The 19,529-nt window shown below is 50.8% G+C and overlaps 7 protein-coding genes across 7 annotated transcripts; 5 read left to right on the top strand and 2 right to left on the bottom strand.

Annotated features, from left to right (window-relative positions):
* Positions 1–732: 732 nt before the first annotated feature.
* Positions 733–2,145, bottom strand: N7482_005870 (putative cell division protein kinase (Ctk1); the record flags this gene model as incomplete). Its single annotated transcript, XM_056687995.1, has 5 exons — positions 733–765; positions 816–971; positions 1,034–1,882; positions 1,935–2,037; positions 2,090–2,145. 5 exons carry the CDS (start codon positions 2,143–2,145, stop codon positions 733–735), a joined length of 1,197 nt encoding a protein of 398 aa, XP_056543550.1.
* A 329-nt stretch (positions 2,146–2,474) lies between these two features.
* On the top strand, positions 2,475–5,614 carry N7482_005869 (uncharacterized protein; the record flags this gene model as incomplete). Its single annotated transcript, XM_056687994.1, has 8 exons — positions 2,475–2,510; positions 2,595–2,687; positions 2,777–2,862; positions 2,946–3,658; positions 3,728–4,110; positions 4,171–4,250; positions 4,305–4,410; positions 4,466–5,614. The coding sequence occupies 8 exons, from the start codon at positions 2,475–2,477 to the stop codon at positions 5,612–5,614; spliced, it is 2,646 nt and encodes an 881-aa protein (XP_056543549.1).
* Positions 5,615–7,405: 1,791 nt separating this feature from the next.
* Positions 7,406–9,675, top strand: N7482_005868 (uncharacterized protein; the record flags this gene model as incomplete). The annotated part of the gene is made up of 7 exons (XM_056687993.1): positions 7,406–7,635; positions 7,718–7,927; positions 7,999–8,269; positions 8,326–8,405; positions 8,543–8,764; positions 8,898–9,073; positions 9,173–9,675. 7 exons carry the CDS (start codon positions 7,406–7,408, stop codon positions 9,673–9,675), a joined length of 1,692 nt encoding a protein of 563 aa, XP_056543548.1.
* A 1,086-nt stretch (positions 9,676–10,761) lies between these two features.
* Positions 10,762–11,879, top strand: N7482_005867 (NmrA-like family protein; the record flags this gene model as incomplete). Its single annotated transcript, XM_056687992.1, has 4 exons — positions 10,762–10,973; positions 11,039–11,272; positions 11,333–11,407; positions 11,468–11,879. The coding sequence occupies 4 exons, from the start codon at positions 10,762–10,764 to the stop codon at positions 11,877–11,879; spliced, it is 933 nt and encodes a 310-aa protein (XP_056543547.1).
* Positions 11,880–12,660: 781 nt separating this feature from the next.
* On the top strand, positions 12,661–14,819 carry N7482_005866 (uncharacterized protein; the record flags this gene model as incomplete). The annotated part of the gene is made up of 3 exons (XM_056687991.1): positions 12,661–13,810; positions 13,872–14,317; positions 14,388–14,819. The coding sequence occupies 3 exons, from the start codon at positions 12,661–12,663 to the stop codon at positions 14,817–14,819; spliced, it is 2,028 nt and encodes a 675-aa protein (XP_056543546.1).
* Positions 14,820–15,839: 1,020 nt separating this feature from the next.
* N7482_005865 (coiled-coil domain-containing protein MAD1) lies at positions 15,840–18,219 on the bottom strand (the record flags this gene model as incomplete). Its single annotated transcript, XM_056687990.1, has 3 exons — positions 15,840–17,774; positions 17,830–17,981; positions 18,078–18,219. 3 exons carry the CDS (start codon positions 18,217–18,219, stop codon positions 15,840–15,842), a joined length of 2,229 nt encoding a protein of 742 aa, XP_056543545.1.
* A 330-nt stretch (positions 18,220–18,549) lies between these two features.
* Positions 18,550–19,411, top strand: N7482_005864 (40S ribosomal eS12 domain-containing protein; the record flags this gene model as incomplete). Its single annotated transcript, XM_056687989.1, has 2 exons — positions 18,550–18,856; positions 19,032–19,411. The coding sequence occupies 2 exons, from the start codon at positions 18,550–18,552 to the stop codon at positions 19,409–19,411; spliced, it is 687 nt and encodes a 228-aa protein (XP_056543544.1).
* Between the last annotated feature and the right edge of the window lie 118 nt (positions 19,412–19,529).

Genomic DNA, 19,529 nt, shown 5'->3' with positions numbered 1-19,529 from the left:
CCAGAGATCCGAATATCCAACAAACCGACACCCAGATAGCCCCCTCGTCACCACAACAAAAACGCGACCGAGGCCGCCTGCAGGCTTAGCGCCGAGCTGGGTGGCCACCAAATGAGATCGGCCCTTCGCTAACAACCCTGCAACGCGGGGCACAGACTTCAGCGGCTGGTCTGGCTGTTTCACCGTCACCCAACCCTCGACTCTCATTGCCCAATTCGGCCTGCCGTAATTTCCGGGCCACCCGGAGATTGGACGGATCCTGGAAAGGGTCTTTTTCTGCGCAATTCACACTGGCTCCTCCTCATTGGATAATGATTAATCATTTGGAGGTTATTGTTTGTGCTGTTTCCCCTTCCTCATTCCCCGACAGGATTCCAATAGTTCTATTCATATTCAAATGAATTGCTATTCTTAAGTGGGTTTGTCGTTCCCGTTGTCCATGATTATTGTGATTGTTGAGCGGTTCGGTTGGCCTAGCCGAGATTGGGATGGTGCGCCTCCCTTCTCTTGCTCTCCGTACATACAGTGCACTACGGAATATAGAGGGGCGCCATGAACCCATCAGTCCCTGGAAATTATATTGCGCCTCCCCTGGCGTCGCATTCTTGGCGGAGGCGGTCGTGACTGCCACCCTGAGCGAGGGGACACGATTCCTAGTTCCTAGAGACGGACCACCCGCAGCAACGTGTGCCTGAGGACCACCGTTCTGTGGCAGCCGTCGGAGGCGTGATATTAAGAGGTGGAGAAGTACGGATGTCGGAGTGCCTGGCGTCATTAGTCCGGTCAACGGTCACATTCTTTTCGCAGTCACTTACCTCGTCTGCGGATAGTCGCTCACTACTCTGGTAGCAGAGTAAGCGGCGAGCGAGGTCGCGGCCATTGGAGGACACGGCTGGGAGGATGTTATCCCAGGATTGTGCCGGGAAGGTGTAGAATTCCACCTTGCCCCAGTCCGGCAGCACATGGACGTCCTGTACCGTGGTTATTCTTCCAAGCTCAAGGCTCCTCCCACACGGGGTGCGAGTTATCTTACCGGCCAGGTGTGTTCGTCCGGGGTTCCGAGAGTCTTGAAGATGGAATGGATGAGCGACAAGTCGCTTCCCACGGGTCCTGAATCAAACAGCTCGCCATGCCCCACGGCAATGGCTTCTGCCACCACACAACCGGCGGCCCAGAGATCAAGAGCGGTTCCGTATGCCTTGTATCCGAAGAGAACCTCAGGAGCGCGGTAGCTAGAGGTGCCCACGTCGGTGATCTTTTGGTCCCTTGGCTCGGATCCTGGGTCCCCATCTTTCCATGAGATCCCAAAATCTGCCAAATAGGCCGGTCCGTCGGGCGAGTCCATCAGAATATTGGAGGGCTTGATGTCTCGATGGATGATCCCTAGCGTGTGAATATGGCTCAGGGCTTGGAACATGTCTCGCAAGATCGACCGTGTCTGAGAGGCAGTGACCATATCTCGCTGGAGCAAATGGGCGAAATCGTACCGCAGGAACGGGAAAACCAAAGCCAACCTTCCTCCGTCCAAGTTGAAGGTCTCAACCAAGGAAATCACATGAGGACTGGCCGCCTCACGCAACAATCGTGCCTCCCGTTGAACATCGTGAGGTGCTGTCATGAGATGCGGAATGGTGATCTTCACAGCACGCACCGTATCGTCCTCGGCCTTGGATTTATAGATCGTGGAGTGAAGCCCATCGAAATGATGGAAACAAGATCTATACCGACCAAAGGTCTCACCTACTGGAAATTCTGATGAGCATCCTGGCTCTGGGTCTGGAAAGACATCTTGCACTTCATCCGAGCTGCTCGTGAACCCCGCTACGGGTTTGGTGGCCAAGGCGACATCAATCGCTTGCTGGCACATCCGGTCATATTCATCCTAGGGTGGAATCAGTCATGTAGGCTTCAACCTTGCACGGCTTACAGCCAACCTTGGAGTTGGCCTCATTGTAGGCCTCGTTCTCATATCTCCTCGCTTCTGCTTGAGCCTCTGCAAAGGCTGCTGACGAGGAAGCTTGCTGGTAGACCGTAGTGCTATGAGACCGTGTTAGTGTAGATCGAATTAGCTAAACACTGGAAGACTGACAGAGACTGGATAACCCTCAATCGCTCCGTAAAGCCCAGCTCATTCCTCCAATCCATGGCGGGCCTGTGGATCATTAATTGAGCCGTCGCCAGACAGATGACGATGATGTCATGTGACCTTGAAACGGTCCTTGTAACCAATAAAACCAGCTAGCCACACGCTGATTGGGCAGACACTGCCAAGCCCCGTTATACCGCGTTCCCGGCCATCGTCATTCCATCCCCATGGCCGTCCTCGGCGATCGAAGACCAGCATTCGGACCTTACCCGCATTCATTGATCTTCCCCAACCAGGTGGTTGATCTATCCTATCGATCTCCTGGGTTTTGTGTGCTTGCTGAGTATGCGCTCAATGCGCTGCACTGACAACCGTCGAATCTGAAATCATGGAGCTCTCACGGCAGGAATACCCGGCACTGCTGGTATGATTGACGGACTCTCTGCGCTCTCAAGCCCGGCGTGAGAACAGCTGTATACTGACCGTGGGGGCCCTTCTGTCCATCTAGGCTACTCTACATCCCAACCAAGCCTCAACTGTCCTTAGCGATCGCGTCCGAGTCATCAACAAGATCAATTCGGATATCGCGGACTTCCTGCAGGTACGATGACCTTTCCTCAATCAGCCGCGAGAATCCTTATATCGCATTCTTTGGAATTGTGGGCCATATTATTGACTGGGTGACTACAGGAGCGCCGTCGCGTGGAAGAAGCCTATGCCCAGAGTTTGCGAAAGCTGGCGAGTCGTCCGCAATTGGACAATGGCGCTGCGCTTGGGTGAGTTGGACTTGCCTATGCGTGACCATTCGTGCCCAATGTGATCGTTGTTATGAAAGGTCGCCAGACTAATGACATACTAGTATATTCCAAATCCCATGGCAGCGCATCATCCACGCCACGGAGACCCTAGCCGTATCGCACGAGACCCTTGCGACGAAGATCGAGGAAGACGTTGAACGGCCCCTGAGAGAATACAACAGCAAGAATCCTGATATGCAGTCAATGCCCGGAATCCAGAACAACCTGGCAGGACTAGTCAAGAACATCGATGCTGCGCAAAAGAAAGTGGACAAGGCCAAGGGCAAGGGCGCCAAGGGCGCGAGCCACCTGGCCAGTGCGATTGCTGCTGCAGAAGAAATGAATCAACAATGGGAATCACGTGCTCCATTCGTCTTCGAGCAGCTCCAGGCCGCTGATGAAAGTCGGCTGAATCATCTGCGCGATGTTCTTACCCAGCTGGAGACCCACGAGGTGGACCAGGTTGAGCGCGGCCGGCAAGCAGCCGAAAGCTGTTTGAACGTTCTTCTTAATGTGGAGACAGCAGATGAGATCAAGACCTTTGCCACTAAAATGGCCGGCAATCGGGCGCCTTTATCACCAGTGACTTCGCGGCGACAACTTTCCCAGGCAGAGACTCCTACTTTTCCAGCTGCGGCCACGACCCCTCCAGCTGCTGAGCCGCTCGCACCTCCTCCGCGCTTTCAAGACGATGCAGCTAGTCAGCGGTCGGAGAGGTCGGAGACGCCAGCTTCAGCTCCAGCTCCAGCAACTGCCGCTGTCTACACACCACCAGGTGAGTTTACTGATGCTCGATATCATGATTTCTTCGGTTGGAGGCTGACCTGGTGTTTTTTGCGCCTAGCTCCAGAAGCGGTGCCTCGGCACACCCCTCTGGGTGGTCTGAGACGACTCGGTACAGTGATGAACCGACGGAAGAGTGTTATTGGACCGACATCCGGAAGCTTTGACCGAAAGGCAGAGAAGAAGCATCGCAGCCCGTTTGCACCCTTCAAAAGATCCGAGTCCGCAAGGGAAATGCAAATCTCCGAATCTCCGCCCTCGATTTCGGAACGGCCAGGAACATCGTTTACTGAGGACTCGTCCATACGGAACCCTAGCGTATCACAGGATCACAACGTCACTGATACTATCACCCCTGCTCCAATTTCCCAACCGGAACCATCCACTGCAAATGGCACCTCGCCAGAAGCTCAAGCTGGGCTTATTAGCAATGGCACCGGCCAGGTATGGAATGATTTGTTCATTGTTAATCCGAGTCACACAGCTCATTGACCAACATCACAGCCGCATGTCGATTCTGAAGGCTTCACTGAGCGACCCTCAACTGTGGATGAGATCACACGCGCCCAGAGAGAAGCATCCGGGTATGTGGCTATTTCGATAATGAATAGATCATTGCTAATATGGTGACTGTATAGCTTGGACGAGTCTGGTATGAACTTGACAATTCGTGATCAGCCCATCTTCGAAGATGAGAGCCAAGCAAAGAAGGCGATGGATGATATGGCAAACACTCTTCGAATGGTTAGGGCCCCAATTGCGTGCCTAGCCAATATTTAGGCTGACAAATGTGATATAGCGCGCTCCGCAGCCAGGAATCAGACGGAATGCAGGCACTATTCGGGGCCGTCGAGACGTTCGAAACACAGTCTTTGTTCCGAATTCCGGCACGGATATGAATGCTACCGCTGCAACAGCATCTGATTTATACGGCCCATCCTCGCCTATCAAGCATACCCCGTCCCCAAGTACCGCAACCGATGACCATGCTATGTCGGATACCACATCAGTTCGCTCTGGACACACTATACCCGGCCCTGCGCCGAGCATGCATCCTGAGCTTCACGAGTCTGGCCTGAATGCATCCATCATCGAAACGGTCAACGCGTGGTTCTCAGAGGGCAGTGTGACCAAGTCGTTCGTTGTGGGAGAGCTTGCCCTTGCACACAACGCTGTGCTTGGCGCCCCCGTAGAAAACATGCGCATCCGTCTCGACAACTTCCCAGTTCTGGAAAAGGTAGCGGCCAATCCACACTTCGTCCATGATGCCAGCAAGGATGCCGCAGGCGAGACCCGTGGCGAGTACGAGATCCAGCTAGGCAGCATCTCACGGCCCATGCCGACGGTCGCCTTTAAATATCAAGTGCATCTGGACCCAACCGATTCCTCTGCCTATTGCCCGGTCATCTTCAAGCCAGCCTGGAACCTGCAAGAGCATCAAGCAAGCGCCATCATCTTCTACTCCCTCGACCCGTCCTTCACCTCGGCCCCTGTCGGCTCTATCACTCTCAAGAACCTGGTTCTGACCGTCGGCCTAGACACCGCCGCCGAAGACGAGCTCACCAAGCAGCCGCGCGACTCCGTCGCCCACGCTACCACTGCTGTGATGCATCCCAACTCCGGCGCCACCTTCCGGCGCAAGACCTCCACTGTTACCTGGAAGATCCCCGAGTTGGAGATCAAGGCCCCCGGCTCTGCCGAGGACGGCAAGTTCCTCGTGCGCTTTGTCACGGCGACTCCCGGCCCGCGCAAGGGTAACGTTGAGGCGAAGTTCGAGCTGCACCATACCGAGGCCGGTTCCCGACTGGGCATCAGCCGTGCTATAGCCGATGCTGGTCAGAAGGAAGTCGACCCTTTCGCTGACGAGGGCAAGCCTGCCATACCCGCCTCCTGGGAGGAAGTTCCGACGGTGCGCAAACTGGTTGGCGGGAAATACGTCTCTGCCTAGATGGGCGTTCTCATGACATGACGACAGTCTTGTTCCGTATATACCAATCCTTGTCCGAAGTGTGCTTTGTTCTTCTGCGCCGGCCTACGTCAGCTAGGAAGACATAGCAGACAGATGCTGACTGAAGCTGCCTGTGGTTGATATTGCTTTCTTTTCTTGATCCCCCAAGTTTTTTTTGTCTTGCAAATAGCGCATGTCAGTCTTTCGTTGTTCTTTTGTTGGGTTTGTAGCTAGGCATTGAATCTGAATATGTATGTTCCATTAGCCCCGGACCTGTTTCCAGGCTAGGGTTTTCCTCTTTTGGATATTCATCATTATGAAGATCTCGGGCACCCATGTTCTAACATGTCCCAGATGTCATACATCTGTCTTGTTTCATCTGGGATATTCACCACCACGTCCTGGGTATAGTGTGTCAGTGCTTCTCCTTGTAGCCCCAGGCATAGGCGGTCATAATCCAAAGTGCCGCCTCCCAAGTTAAGATCTGCTTCCCACTGAACATTCACCGTGGCCTTTTCACGGTGATCCTCCCACTTCTGCCTTGTCCGGTAGATAGAGGTCGGCTGAAACTGTGTCAAGCAGCTGTATTGCAACGCCCCGAGGAACCCGGCTGAGAGCCGCGTTTTACGCTAAGCCAACCGGAGACGAGCGGTCGAGCTAGAACTTGGGGTACAGAAGCAGGTGGTTTTGCGCCTTGACTGCTAAGTCTAGGTCTAGGTCGGACCAGATCGGACCAGATCAAATCAGGTCGGGGGCCGGTCTAGGCACAACTGGATCATCCTGTACAGTACACTCCTGACCTGCGTTCCATTTTTAGCAACGATGCGTGCCCACTATTCCGTAGTATGATCTGCCGCCCGCAGTCTTGTTCCTTCTCAGCCTTGCTTATTCCCAGTCTTGGAGGACTTCAAGGAGCTTACCTACACTTGGTAATTCTACTAAAGCTTGTTGTTGTGGTATGCTGCATGTACCTACAGATCAGGAACAAAGCCGCAAGGATGGAAATAACCCCTGCATGATCCATTCGAAGAACCAAGTTCACTCGAAATCAACTTAGACCTGAGGGCACGTACTTGACAATTATAGTCACCCAACGTGCTTGTCCGGCCGAGCACGCGAGGTATGAGTTGGCCCCCTGTCAATCCCAGAATCTTACACTAAATGGAGGGCGGTGACTGGTGCCCTGAGAAAGGGGCCATTCTATAATCAAACCGGGAAAGAAGAATGAAAGCTACAGGGACCCTATGAGAGCCCTTATACCGGGCACGTGTAGCTCTCAGTGGGCCATATATGTCTTGAATCGTTCTTTAAATTTAACATCAGGAACACGAAACACACGCTAGGCTAAAAATGACGCGAGGCGGAATATCTGGACCCCAATGAATCTCAACTCGATATCAATGTATAAGGCTGCAAACAACAGGAATCTTCCAATCACACTTAGCGCTAAGAGCATGCATGCGTCAGGTCATGACAAAGCATTGAGAAAAGCCACCATGAATCGTAATTTGGCCCCACTAATCCATCCATATACACTCGGTTGCTTCCATCAAATCTTACAGTACCTTTTTAGGAACTTGCAGGATTGGGGCCAAAGAGCGTTTCAAGGCCTTCCAACAATTGTCTATCAGTATGAATATCAAGCTTTCCGAAAATGGATAATGTTCTCGTAGCCTTGCATCGGGCGCAAGTACATGCGACATGAATATAAATGATGTTCTGCGAACACAGATTTGACACCAGCAACTCGCATACTTAGTTTCTAGCCGCGATAAGACCACTGCAATCGAGATGGCATTCATAGCACGGGCTACTCTTGTGGCAACGATTATTGCTATTACATCTGCAACCAGCGCCACCGGAGCTGTTATCTCAACCACTGCTCCTCCAAAGTCTACTACGTTGGTAAAGTCGACAACTGCAGCCCGAATCACGTCCTGCAGTCTTACTTCCCAAAAAGCTGCTACGTTCCTAGATCCGCTGAGCTCTCCCGTCACTATACCAGCAACTATCGCTTGCGCGTGAGTACAAAGCCTACAAGGTGGCTCCGAGGCCTCACTTGCTTTATTATGAAACAGCCTCTGACTTTACATGTGCCAACAGTTGCAACGATGGGTGGGAAGCCGGAGTAGGATCAACTATTGGATCGGATGGCAGCGCCACATACACATGCCAGGTGGGGACATCTACCACCATCGCTGTCAGTACTGGCACAGCCAGCCAATCGCCAGTTCCTACGCAATGCGCTGCAGGTGCCAATCCTGACTCTTCCTGCTTTAACTTGCTTGATCTTCCGGACTTTATTATGCACTGGTAAGTACACAGATGGAGAGGGCGCGTTCCCGTGTCAGGCGAGTAAGAGAAATTGACTGACTACAAAATAGGTGGGATGCCAACAAAGCCGACTGTGGAAGCTACGATGGATTCGCCGATTGCTGGTACGCTAAGATGACGCCGTACTCGCCGTCTAAATGCGATCAGCTCAACACCGACCCGGCCTGCAGTCAGCCGTACTGGAAGGACTTCACGGGCTTCAATAACGTGCAGAACTTCTACGTCACATGGTGCATCTGGAATACACAAGGCTTTTTCCTGGACTTGTACAATGCCGTCGGCGCTGCATCGGGCCCCGTTTCTGATGCCATTGGGAGTATCGTCAGTCACACCATTGAGTAAATCGCCATCCTAAGACATAGGTTAATTGCAAGCAGGTTACCACATTGGACCCCCCTGATGATTCGACCAGTCCATGGGAAGATGTCTTCATGGCACTGTCGTTCGGTCTTAGCCTGTAAGTATACTGACGCATAGATGGACGGCCCCTATGGATTGAAACGTCACTCATGGCAGTGAAATTTCTTCTGGGGTTTCCAAGCCGCCTTTCTCGCCCCCGAGACGACAAGTGCTGACCATTTTCAATCCCCACAGGTACGCTGAAGGCAGTGTTTTTGTCAAGGCCTTCCTCCGATCTGTGCCTCAGACTTCTACACTCCTTCATAGCCTACTTTTCCCTGCCGGAGATATCGCCGGAGATGTCACTGCTTGGGCAGACGTCGCAGATGAACTCGGAAAATTCACAACTAGTTGGCAAAAGTCCATTGGACAAGGTCTTCCCCTTGTTCAGAATAACATTTCTGCCTTCATTCCCTTGTTAGTCAATATGGGCAGGAGGGGTTTTTCCAGCGGCAAGAGAAGTACACTCTTCGCACGTATCCTGAGCACCATTATATGGCGCTGTGCTGGTGGTCTGCGACCTTCGCTGACTTTTGGCCACTTCGTTTAGGAACCAGAACACTCCCCTGTCCGGTGATCGTCCTTCGCTCGACAGTCTGACCGATACTATCACACAGTCAGTTGCCGGTTATGTTGCATCTGCCTGCCTTAATAGGCTTGACTGGGCTGTGACCCGCGCCGAAAATTTGGATGTCCACAAACTCCAACAAGGCGGCAATCTTTTATGTCGGTTCCCGTCATATAGCACCCCCCTTTACAGAGACCTTGTTGTCGCCGTGTTTGCATTCTGAGACATGGATCGGTCATATGCTAATGCTTGGGTAGGGGATACTGGCTGCGAGAACGGATATGACAGTAATGGCATCTGTGGCCCGTACTTCTTCGATGGGACGGATACCTACAGTCTTGTGGATCCCAACAACATGGCAACCAACGAAAGCAGTGTTTTAGAAAAGCTTATTGGGGGTACCACGCCTTTTACAACCGGGAAGATTTTGTTTACGGAAGGCTTGAAATGCACGCAGACCTGCGGGAAGAACGGCGGTTGCGCCCCGACTCAAGACTCCACCGACCCTTCCGTGGTTAGCTGCTTGAGCACTGCTCGTATTTGTACCTGGACGTGGGATACTTACGGACCCTTCCAGGCCGGTTGCGCCAACTTACCCGATACCAGCGCCGTCTTGGGTAGGTTCGGCGTAAATCCCTGCAAGGGTCGCGATGACGGCATTTCAGTGCCAAATTCCTATCTTGGAGGCGGCATCATGGAAAGCAACGCGCCTGGGACATGGGCCAATGAATGGCAAGCCGTTTGCAACTCCGATTACTGAGCGGTGTTCCAAGACTGTGAGCGCTGCTATCCTGGCATGTTTCGGAGATTATGTATTGTCTATACCAACCCGTTTTAAACACACTGTCAACATCAAGATGTATCTACATACACAACCCGTATTACCTTCGATTGTCTGCAAGCTTGTCGCGAAATAGTTCTTGGAGAGGGATACCTTGGACCATGGACCTGGTAACTAGAAATGGAAGGGTCCTAATCAGAATGGTAACTGTTGAACCAAGCAAAGTATCAATAGGACGAGCCTTCTCTTTATAATAAGCGATAGATAAATATACTTGTCCTTAAATACGGGCCATGTTAGGCTATCGGCCATGCCTGAAGCGTCAACTTCTGGGTGTGTGCATAGGTTCTTGGTGAAGGTGTCCAATCCGAGAACGAACAACTTTGCAAACCTGTCGACTCAATAGACGTCGTATGGCGACAGGGGAGCAGTGTTCATAGTGACAGGGATGCTGAGCTTTGGTGAGGATTCTACCCCTAGGCTAACACTGAACCTAGCGGTTTAGGTAGGACGCGGTAGGATTCGGAAACGTGAAGTTATTTTGGGGTAGGGTAATATCGGGAAGCGTGTAGGTTGTCTTTCAATATGCTCCAAGAATGGGTACAAGCTTTATCATGGGGCGGGCCGGGAAATCTGGAAACGGCGTTATAGGCCGAACGGGCCCCCGTCGGAGTCACTAGCTCTAGCCAATGATAAAATGAAACGATAGGAAATGTGGCGCTCCAAACACAACAAACAGTAATCAAACAGCCCAAATTATCCAAACGTGGGGCTATTGCAAGGCTTATATTTTCTTGCTCCTAATCATTGGCTGGAATTTCGTTCAAACAGTTGAAACAAACAGATAACGACGGATGCCATGTTTACATGTTTGGAAAATGGCTTTTGAAATTAACGCAAACATTGGGATGCATTTTGTATCTTCTTCGACCGGCTATAAGAGCAATGAGAAATCCCACGGAATGTAGATAGAATACAACCAGACGCAGACATCGGATATCGCTACTAGGCTCACACATCGAGATCACCTATCGCCGTCCCTTGAGCATCTAGATCGAATTCAAAATGACTTATAATCGGATCGCTGTTTACGGACATCGAGGCTGGGTCAGCTCTGCTGTCTTCGCCGCCCTCGTGAAATCCGGCGCCCCTGTCAAGGTTCTCTATCGTCCAAGCTCTGACGTTAGTGATCTCCCCAAAGGTGTCCCATCTATCGAGGTGGACATGGACGACCAAGAGGCCGTTGAAGCCGCGTTGCAGGATGTCGACATTGTCATGTAAGCCCCATTCCATTCTATCAATCCCAGGGCCGTCAAATGTCCGATCGCTGATAATCTGAAAGCTCCTTGGTCGGCCAAGAGGGTATTACTCGACAACATGGGCTCGTGAACGCCATTCCTCAAACGAATGTCAAACTTTTCGTTCCTTCGGACCTCGCATTCCGTTGCGATGAACAAGGACTGCAAATCGCAGTGAATCGGGGAAAAATCGAAGTGGAGGAAGCTGCGAAGAGAAAAGGCATCCCGACAACTATTGTTCTTCCTGGGCTTTTCGCAGAGTCTTTCTTGTGTACTGGGTATGGATTCATGCTTTCACATCTTCCAAGGAGCAAAATACTAACATGTCTCAATACTAGTATGGTTGGAGTAGATATAGCCAAGAATCGAATCGTCTTCTCTGGGGACAGCGAACACCAACTCGTGAACATTTGGTAAACAGTCACTTATGTCTTTTCATCTTCGTACAAAGTCTCTAACGTCTGAACTTGCAGCACGAGAGAATACGTCGCAGCTGCATATGCCGCCCTCTTCGCCACAAGACCCATCTCCGAGTTGGAAAACAGAGCCATCGGTCTATCAGAGATTCAAGCTACGGGCGGAGAAGTTGCCAAAGCCTTGGAAAAGAGACACAATGCTTCTCCTACGATCTTCCGACACAGTTTAGAGGAAGTGGATCGCCAAGTGGAATACCACTTGCAAAAGGGGCTGTCTCTCGCCAATCTATGGTATTGTCGCAGGGTCTGGGGGGCTGGTAAACTTCCAGAGCTGATTGGATCGGACATATGGGAGGTGGAGGATTACAAGAAGATGACTTTGGAGGAGTTGATTGTTGATGGTAAACTGGTCGGGTACCGTGAGGTGTCGCCGGAGTTCGAGGCAATTGTTGATGGGATGTTTTATTAATTCTGAATGAATGCGATCTAGACAATTTACACATCAATACAAATTCTTTTGTTGATATTCACCAACTAGGAGTGCATCTGTATCTGTAGATCTCAGGCAGGCCAGATGAGAGAGCATGTTTCATTGAACATAACCCGGTAAAATGCTGGCCAATTCCAAAGTCACGAATGGAATTACCAAAGTATGAATAAACACTTCAAGTATCCCACCAAAAGCGCTATATCATACGTCATCAAGTATAGTAGATATGCTAGATCAAATGCAAAAATTCAACTCTATGATAAACCATCAATCATATCGCCCTCCGCGGCGAAGGTTTGATTCCTGTAGATATCTACTACGCTACCATAAGAATATCCAGCAAGTTATCCAGTAGGTATCAAGGATCATCTTGGCTAAACGCCAGGAGGTAGCCTTGCCGGGAGTTGGTCTCAACGCCGGTACTAGGCCTATTTGGGCCTTGATTTCTACTTTAACTTCTTCTGCTTCTACTTTCCTACTCTTGCACCCATCTATTATCTGTTATCTACATCTCATACTAGGCTTATTTAGGCCTTACTTTTCTAGTCTAACTTCTTCTATTTCTACTTTCTTCTTCTTTTCTACCCCTCTATTATCTATCATCTATATCTCACACTAGGCTTATTTAGGCCTTACTTTTCTATTCTACCTTCTTCTTCTACTTCTACTTCTTCCTTTCTACTTCCTCTCTATTATCTATCATCTCTTATTAGTACTTTCTAGCTTCGCATTACTAAACTCCTATCTTTCTAACCCCAAAATGTTAACTACTACGCTCCTCCCCCGCTCTAACTCACGGGGTTCTAACCTCGAGCTCGCCTATGCCTCTCCGATTGTCTCTCCGACTTTTCTCAGGGAAATGGGAGCAGATATGGCAAGTTTGCACCGCCATAATAGGAAGAACAGCCTCCCAAGAGCTTTGAACGACGAGGCGGGAAAACCTAGCATGGATGGCCGAAAGCGACGGTCAAACGGAAGTAGTGACGATGAGGGGAAGATGACAGATGATGGCTTCTCAAATGAAGACCTCCGAGTTGGGGGGCCCTACCTCTGCTCCATCCCACATTCGTCAGCATCCCTCCCCCAGACAAACCCACTGGAAGCATTACTGCGGCACGAGGTCTCTGGTAGAGAGGCGATTATAAGCTGTGTGTACCAGATACTCCGCAACAACAACATCGATTTAATGGAATCCGGGCCATGGAGTCACCCCGTCGGACTCTCTTTACATCAGTCGGAATTCAATCCAGAACCCGAGCCTATCCCGACCATCGTAGTCTTTGCTATACGGCACGTCGTGGATGATCTCTGGCTCAAAACTGCTCGCCGAATTTACTTTTTACTGCAACAAGAAAACTTTGGGCATGTCTCCGTGGACATCATGGACCCGCAGGCCCTCGACCCACCGAGAACACATCCAGTCTTGAAGCCAGACCCTATGTTCAATAAGTGGGATTCTGTACTAGATCACATCCTGAGAGATATCGACCTAACAGATATTCAACACATCGGGTGTTACAGGCGCGGTAGGAATTCAGGCAACGAAAATCCTGTGACGGTTCTGGTCATCGCAGACGTCAACAGCCAAAAAAGCTGGCAAATAACAAGGGACATGATTGCGGGTATCTTGAAGCGCTCGAACTTACCTATGGTCGCGGTTGAGATTGTCAAAGACAGAAAAACGCTTACTACGGATTTCCACAAAGAAGGGTTCAAAGAGGAGCTCTTACAGGGTAGAGCAATGGCTGGAGGGCCTATTGCTCACAGCAGGAACGATGTGGGGTCTGGAACACTCGGTGGATTTATCGAGCTTCAGCACCCCTCAACACTGAAGTGGACCTGCTTCGCCTTGACATGTTTCCATGTTATCAATCTACGCGACCGGGACATTAGAGGCCAGCAGCATGCAGGTGAGCTTCTCTTCGTTTGAGTAAGGCTATTTGGGAAAATCAATGCTAATTACGTGGACAGCTGTCGAGAAATGGCGAAGTCGCGGTCTCTCTATGCTCAGTACAAAGGATCCATTGGCGGAAACAAGCCTAAAGACAAGTCATCCAAGTCGGCGCGCCATACAAGAGCAAATTGATAAACATCAGGGATTGATCGATTGCCACAAGAACCATTGGCTCTACCGAGACGGATTGGACTTAATAGACAATGGTCTATTTGACACCGAGCTGACAGAGCTCAGAAAACAGTCTTGGAAAAGAGTTCACTCCGATGTCATGGACCTTGAAAAGAGAATCAATGACATTCAAGGGTTCTTCCAGAATTCTGACAATATCCTTGGACATGTTTCAGTTGCGTCGGACTTCAGAAGAAAGAAGCTCCATACTCTCAGCGACAAATATCACCTGACTCTTCTTGATTGGGCCCTTATCAGCGTGGACGTTGAGAAACGAAGCCCCTCCAATGAGGTAACTAACCTGCCCACCTGTCCCAGTAGTTATCTTCAGATCAGCCTTGTTGATGACTAACAATATATAGCTTGAGGACGGACTAGTTCTGCAGGAAATAGCTTCGTCGGAAACACTTTCATATCTTGATACAAACGAGTTGTCAACTCGGCTCGAGTTCCAAGGGTATGGGTCTGGGCGCAATACAGTCCGGTACAACGGGCTTAAAGTGGCCGAGATTGAGAATAAGAAGTACAGTCTGGAGTACAGCATCGTTGAGCTTACTGAAAACGGGCATGCTGCGATGAAGGGTGACTCGGGAAGCCTGCTGTGCACACTTTGTTTGGGCGAAGTGGTTGGTATGATCATCGCTGGGTACAGCCACAATCGCATTGCCTGTTTCACGCGAATTGATGACCTCACCAAGGATATCAAGGAGCAGAGTGGTGCAAAAGACATTCGTATGTGGGGTACCTGGTCGAATTGTATGGCCAGCCTGGTTACTGATGGGCGATCATTTTAGTTTCTTTAAATAGAAATATTCACAAGCCCGGAATTGCACGAGCGCATTTTTAAATCGATTTCGCACTTCTTCTCTTCTAGTTTCTTCTTCTTTTCTAGTTTCTCACTCTGCACCTATCCACTATCCATCATCTCTCATTATTATTTTCAGCTTCGCATCACTGAACTCTCATCTTTCTGACACTTAGCTTTCTGACCTAACACTCATCGTCCTTGCACCTATCCTTACTCCTAGCATCAGGGACTTTCTTCTTTCATCGGTACTAGAGCCTCTCTACCTCACAATCCTCTTCTCTTCTCGTATTATTAACTCTAAAATGTGAACCACAACTCTCCTCAGCCGCTCCAACTCACGGGGTTCCAACTTCGAGCTCGCCTACGCCTCTCCGATTATCTCTTAGACCTTTCTTTCTCAGGGAAATAGCAGCAGATATAGCAATTTTGAGCCACCATAACAGCAAGAAGAACCTCCCAAGAGCTTTGAACAACAAGGCAGGAAAAGCTGGCAAGGATAGCCGGAAGCGACGATCACACGGAAGTAGTGACGATGAGGCCCTCCACCCACCGAGAACACTCTCAGTCTTGAAGTCAGACCCTATCTTCAATAAGTGAGATTCTGCACTAGGTCGACATCTCTCAGGCGATCAATACAGAAGCTCACTTATTTTCGTCCATATTGTGGTATCGTGCTGTATGCGGCAGTTTAATAGCCCCCTAACAGCCTGACTATGTGACAATTCAAGGCTTAAGCCAACAAATGACACAATGACACACGTGAAGATATGGGCACAATTTGCACCTATGGTGTTGGATTATCCTACAATCAATTGTTGCATCAAACATTTCGGAGCAGCGTGCAATTCGTTCGTAATGGAGACATGAACCCACAGTACCAGATCATGAAGGACAGAACAGAGCACAGAAATCCGTCGTGCCGGGGAATCATAGACTTGAAAAGAAAAACGTCAAATAATTGACAACATAAGGTGGTACAAAGCCTGGTTCATGAGAGGAACGGCCATTATATCCTGGCAGCCCTGGTTGTCTTATCATAGAAATCGAGAGTCATCGCCGCCAGGAAGCAAGGAATATCTTTCCTTTCTTCAACCCAGAACTTGATCAAAGGTTTGATCTCCAGCGCGAAAAGGCTATTCGGCCCACCGGAAATTTTCATTGTGCCGTTCTCGCCGTCAAACACAATCGAGTTCTCCTCGCCATTGCCCATGCTACCAGGCCCGCGGGATTCGGAGGGGGAATCGCTGTCACCGTGACGGTATGCGGCAGATAGATGGAACATCGACGTGACGCGGACCCGACCGTTCGGCAGGAAGTCGAGCTTGTAGCCCAATAACGAGGCGACGGCTTCGCGGAACTCGGAGGACTTTGCGGTGAAGATTTCTTTGAAACGGCGCATGCGCTTCTCCTTATCTGCCACGACGCGCTCCATGTCCTGCATCTCGAGCTTGAGGCTGTCGAGTGTGCTAACAGGGACGACTTTCACTCCAGAATGTTCGCCACGGAGCTGGGCTAGGAGAGCCTGGTTCTCAGAGCGGAGGGTTGTCAGAGTTGACAATTTGATCTTCTCCGCGTCAGCAGTCGGGTTATCACGCAGTTCGAGGATGCGTGTACGGGATTTGGACTTCAGGGACTTGATTTGGGATTTGGCTGCGTCAAGTTCCCGTTTCGCGAGAGTTGTGGCCTGCTCTGATTTCGAGAGGGACTCTTGCAGCTTGCGGTTCTTCCGAGTCAAGACGGCGAGACGCTCGCTTTCGGCGTCACTGTCGGCGGGTGACAGAGGACGCTTTGTTCCGCGGGCTTGAGTATCTTCCTGGTGTGGAGGCACCTCCTGCTTCGAGATTTCTTCATGGGCCTTTTGAAGCTCGCCACGGTACTCGTCAACAAGTTGTTCCAACTGTGCTATTTGCGTCGACTTTTGTTCATCGTATGTGCCTTGTTCCGTGTTCATAGTCTCTTCCTCGGTGTCGAAAGTTTTGAGCTGCGCGCGGAGATATTCGACCTCCTTCACTGCGAGAGCGCGCTGTCGCTCCAGCCGAGAACGGACCCGAGCCTCTGCTGGGACTGGTGCTGCTGCGCTTGCAGAAACGCTTCCTGCAATGCGGAGCTTTTCCAGCTCTTGACGGAGCTGGGTCTTCTCTTTCTCGAGACGTTTGATCACTTCATCCTTTTCCAGGAATTGCGCATCAATTGTTCCAAGTCGGTCAACCAGGGTTGCCTTTTCAATTCGCTCCTGGAGAAGACCTCTCACCACTGCCTCCGGAGAATCGAACTCCGCGGGCTGGTCATTATCTTGTAGAAGGCTAACCCACGATTGGCGCTCATCCTCTAGGACTTGTTTCTGAATGTGCACAGTGCCAAGTTCCGCTTCCAGCCCGCTCATCAATTGCAGCTGGTTCTCAAGTGACCTCTTTTGCTCCTCGACCACTTCCACATTCTTCTGGACCTTTCGTAGATGGCGCAGTTCTGCCGCTTGATCGCGGTTCATTGTTTCCAGCTCGCGGATGTGGTTGACCTGGTCCGAAAGCCCCCGCTTCAGAACTGCCAACGCTTCCGCATCGCTACCTTCGGCCTTCAGTTGGATATTTTGTGATTCAAGATCGGCCACTTCGGCCTCACGTTGAGATAGCTTTTCCTGGGTCATTTGCTGGGAGTTGCGCGCCTCCAGTAGATCGTTTTGGAGCTCCTCAATTGTTTTCTGAAGGGAAGCGCGAACCGTTTCAAGTTCGTTAATCTGGTACTTGAAATGGCGCTCTCTGTCGGATAATTGGGCCTCAGTGTCATTGAGCTCCTCCTGAAGATTCTGTTTTTCGTCCTGCAGGTCTCGAATCTTGCGTTCCAACCCCGATTTGTCATTGAGTGATTGTTCTTGGGCTTCCTTCAATTCTTTCGTCAACGCTTCGGTCTTAGTACTAGCACGGAGACTCGCAGACTCGGCCGCCTATAGCAAAAGGCGTTAGTTATGACAGCACGACATGCTTTATCTGTGAACCCACCTGCGCCTTTCTGAAGTCCGCATCCGCTTTCAACTGAAGACTTCGAGTCTCTTTCTCATACCGAATAGCCTCCATTTCACGCTCCTGTTTGATGCTCGCAAGCTCGTATGTCAGGGTACTAATTTGTACTCGTAACTCATCTTTCTCCGCATCTACATTCAGTCTTCAGTCAGTTGTCGGTTCCCCCAGAACATACTTTCGTCTTTCGCTGGACACGAGTATCGGGGAGAAAGAGGTAGAAGACGTACCGTGTGTCGGCTGCGGTGGCTGCTGAGGCCGTACTGATAGAACAGATTGTTGCATAACACTTCGTGCACCAGTCGGGGTCGAAGGCGACGCAAACCCAGCAATCAGCTGGGATGCTGGCCGCGTTGTCGGGCTGCCGTCCATGTCGTGGGGTGCTAAATTGTCAAGTTCCGGTTGCAACCAAAGTCGGCAAACACATTGAGCATCACCGAAGTGACGAGTCCCGAATCTTGAAGCCCCCGACTACCTTCCTTTCAGGTAAGACGAGACGCGGCGCAAGCAAGAGAGCCCATTCGGAGGACGCTAGGCGGGCTTTGAATGTTTGGGCCTTAGTCAGCAACACAGAGCTTCTGCATCGGGACTAGCGTCAAAATTTTAAGAAATTATTTCGAGGCGGATTTCTCTCGAGACACACACCTACCATTCAACCCACCCAACTCTCTCGCCCCCCGTTTTCAACTCAAATTCGACATCATGGGCAAGGACAAGGTCGAGAAGGTTAAGAAGGAGAAGAAGGAGAAGCGTGCCGAGAAGGACGGCGTGCACAAGGCCAAGAAGGAGAAGAAGGAAAAGAAGGACAAGACCGCTCTCGCTGATGCGGTAGAGAAGGAGATCACCACCCAGGTCCTGGAGGGTCTGGATCAGGCCGCTGCTGCTGGTGTCGCCGAAATTGAGGTTGATGCGATGGCTCTGGACCGCCCCATTGGCGCTCTCGTGCCCTTCGCCAACCCATTGGTTGAGGACAAGCAGGCCAAGAAGGTGTTGAAGAGTGTGAAGAAGGGTAAGTTGAAGCGCTTTCTCTCCGTGAATTGTGTTTCATCTTTTGTGTGCTTTGATTGGATGTGTTTGGGGCAATTGCTCTGCTCGTCCCTCTGCTGCACTAATCCCACTGGCGCAACTTGAATGCACACTTTTCTATTTCGACATCTAGTCGCTAACATCTATTCCTTCCATAGCTGCCGTCAACAAGTCTCTCAAGCGCGGTGTCAAGGAGGTCGTCAAGGCCCTCCGCAAATCGGCCATCCCCGCCGCCAACGCTAAGATCGATCTCCCCACCGGCGTTGTCATTCTCGCGGCCGACATCTCCCCCATGGACGTCATCTCTCACATTCCCGTTCTGTGCGAGGACCATGGCATTCCCTACGTCTTTGTTACCTCGCGCGCTGAGCTCGGCGCCTCTGCTGCCACCAAGCGCCCGACCAGTGTGGTCATGGTGACCCCCAAGTCTGGCAAGAACAAGAAGCTTGATGAGGATGCCGACAGCGAGGACTTCTCCAAGGTCTTCGAGGAGTTGGCCAAGCTCGCTGAGAAGGAGGGCAAGAAGGTTGTGGTTTAGAACGCTGCTCAGCTCGTCCCTTTCTGTCACGCTTTGCTTCTTTCCCACGTTTTTATTTGCAAGTGTGTTCTCTTATTGTACAGGGTTTTGTTCTTGTCTGATAGGACCGTGCATGTCT

Source organism: Penicillium canariense (genome assembly GCF_028826845.1).
Source record: "Penicillium canariense strain IBT 26290 chromosome Unknown utg000003l_segment0_segment0, whole genome shotgun sequence".
NCBI classification, from domain to species: Eukaryota; Fungi; Ascomycota; class Eurotiomycetes; order Eurotiales; family Aspergillaceae; genus Penicillium; species Penicillium canariense.
This window is presented reverse-complemented; position numbering and strand designations above follow the sequence as displayed.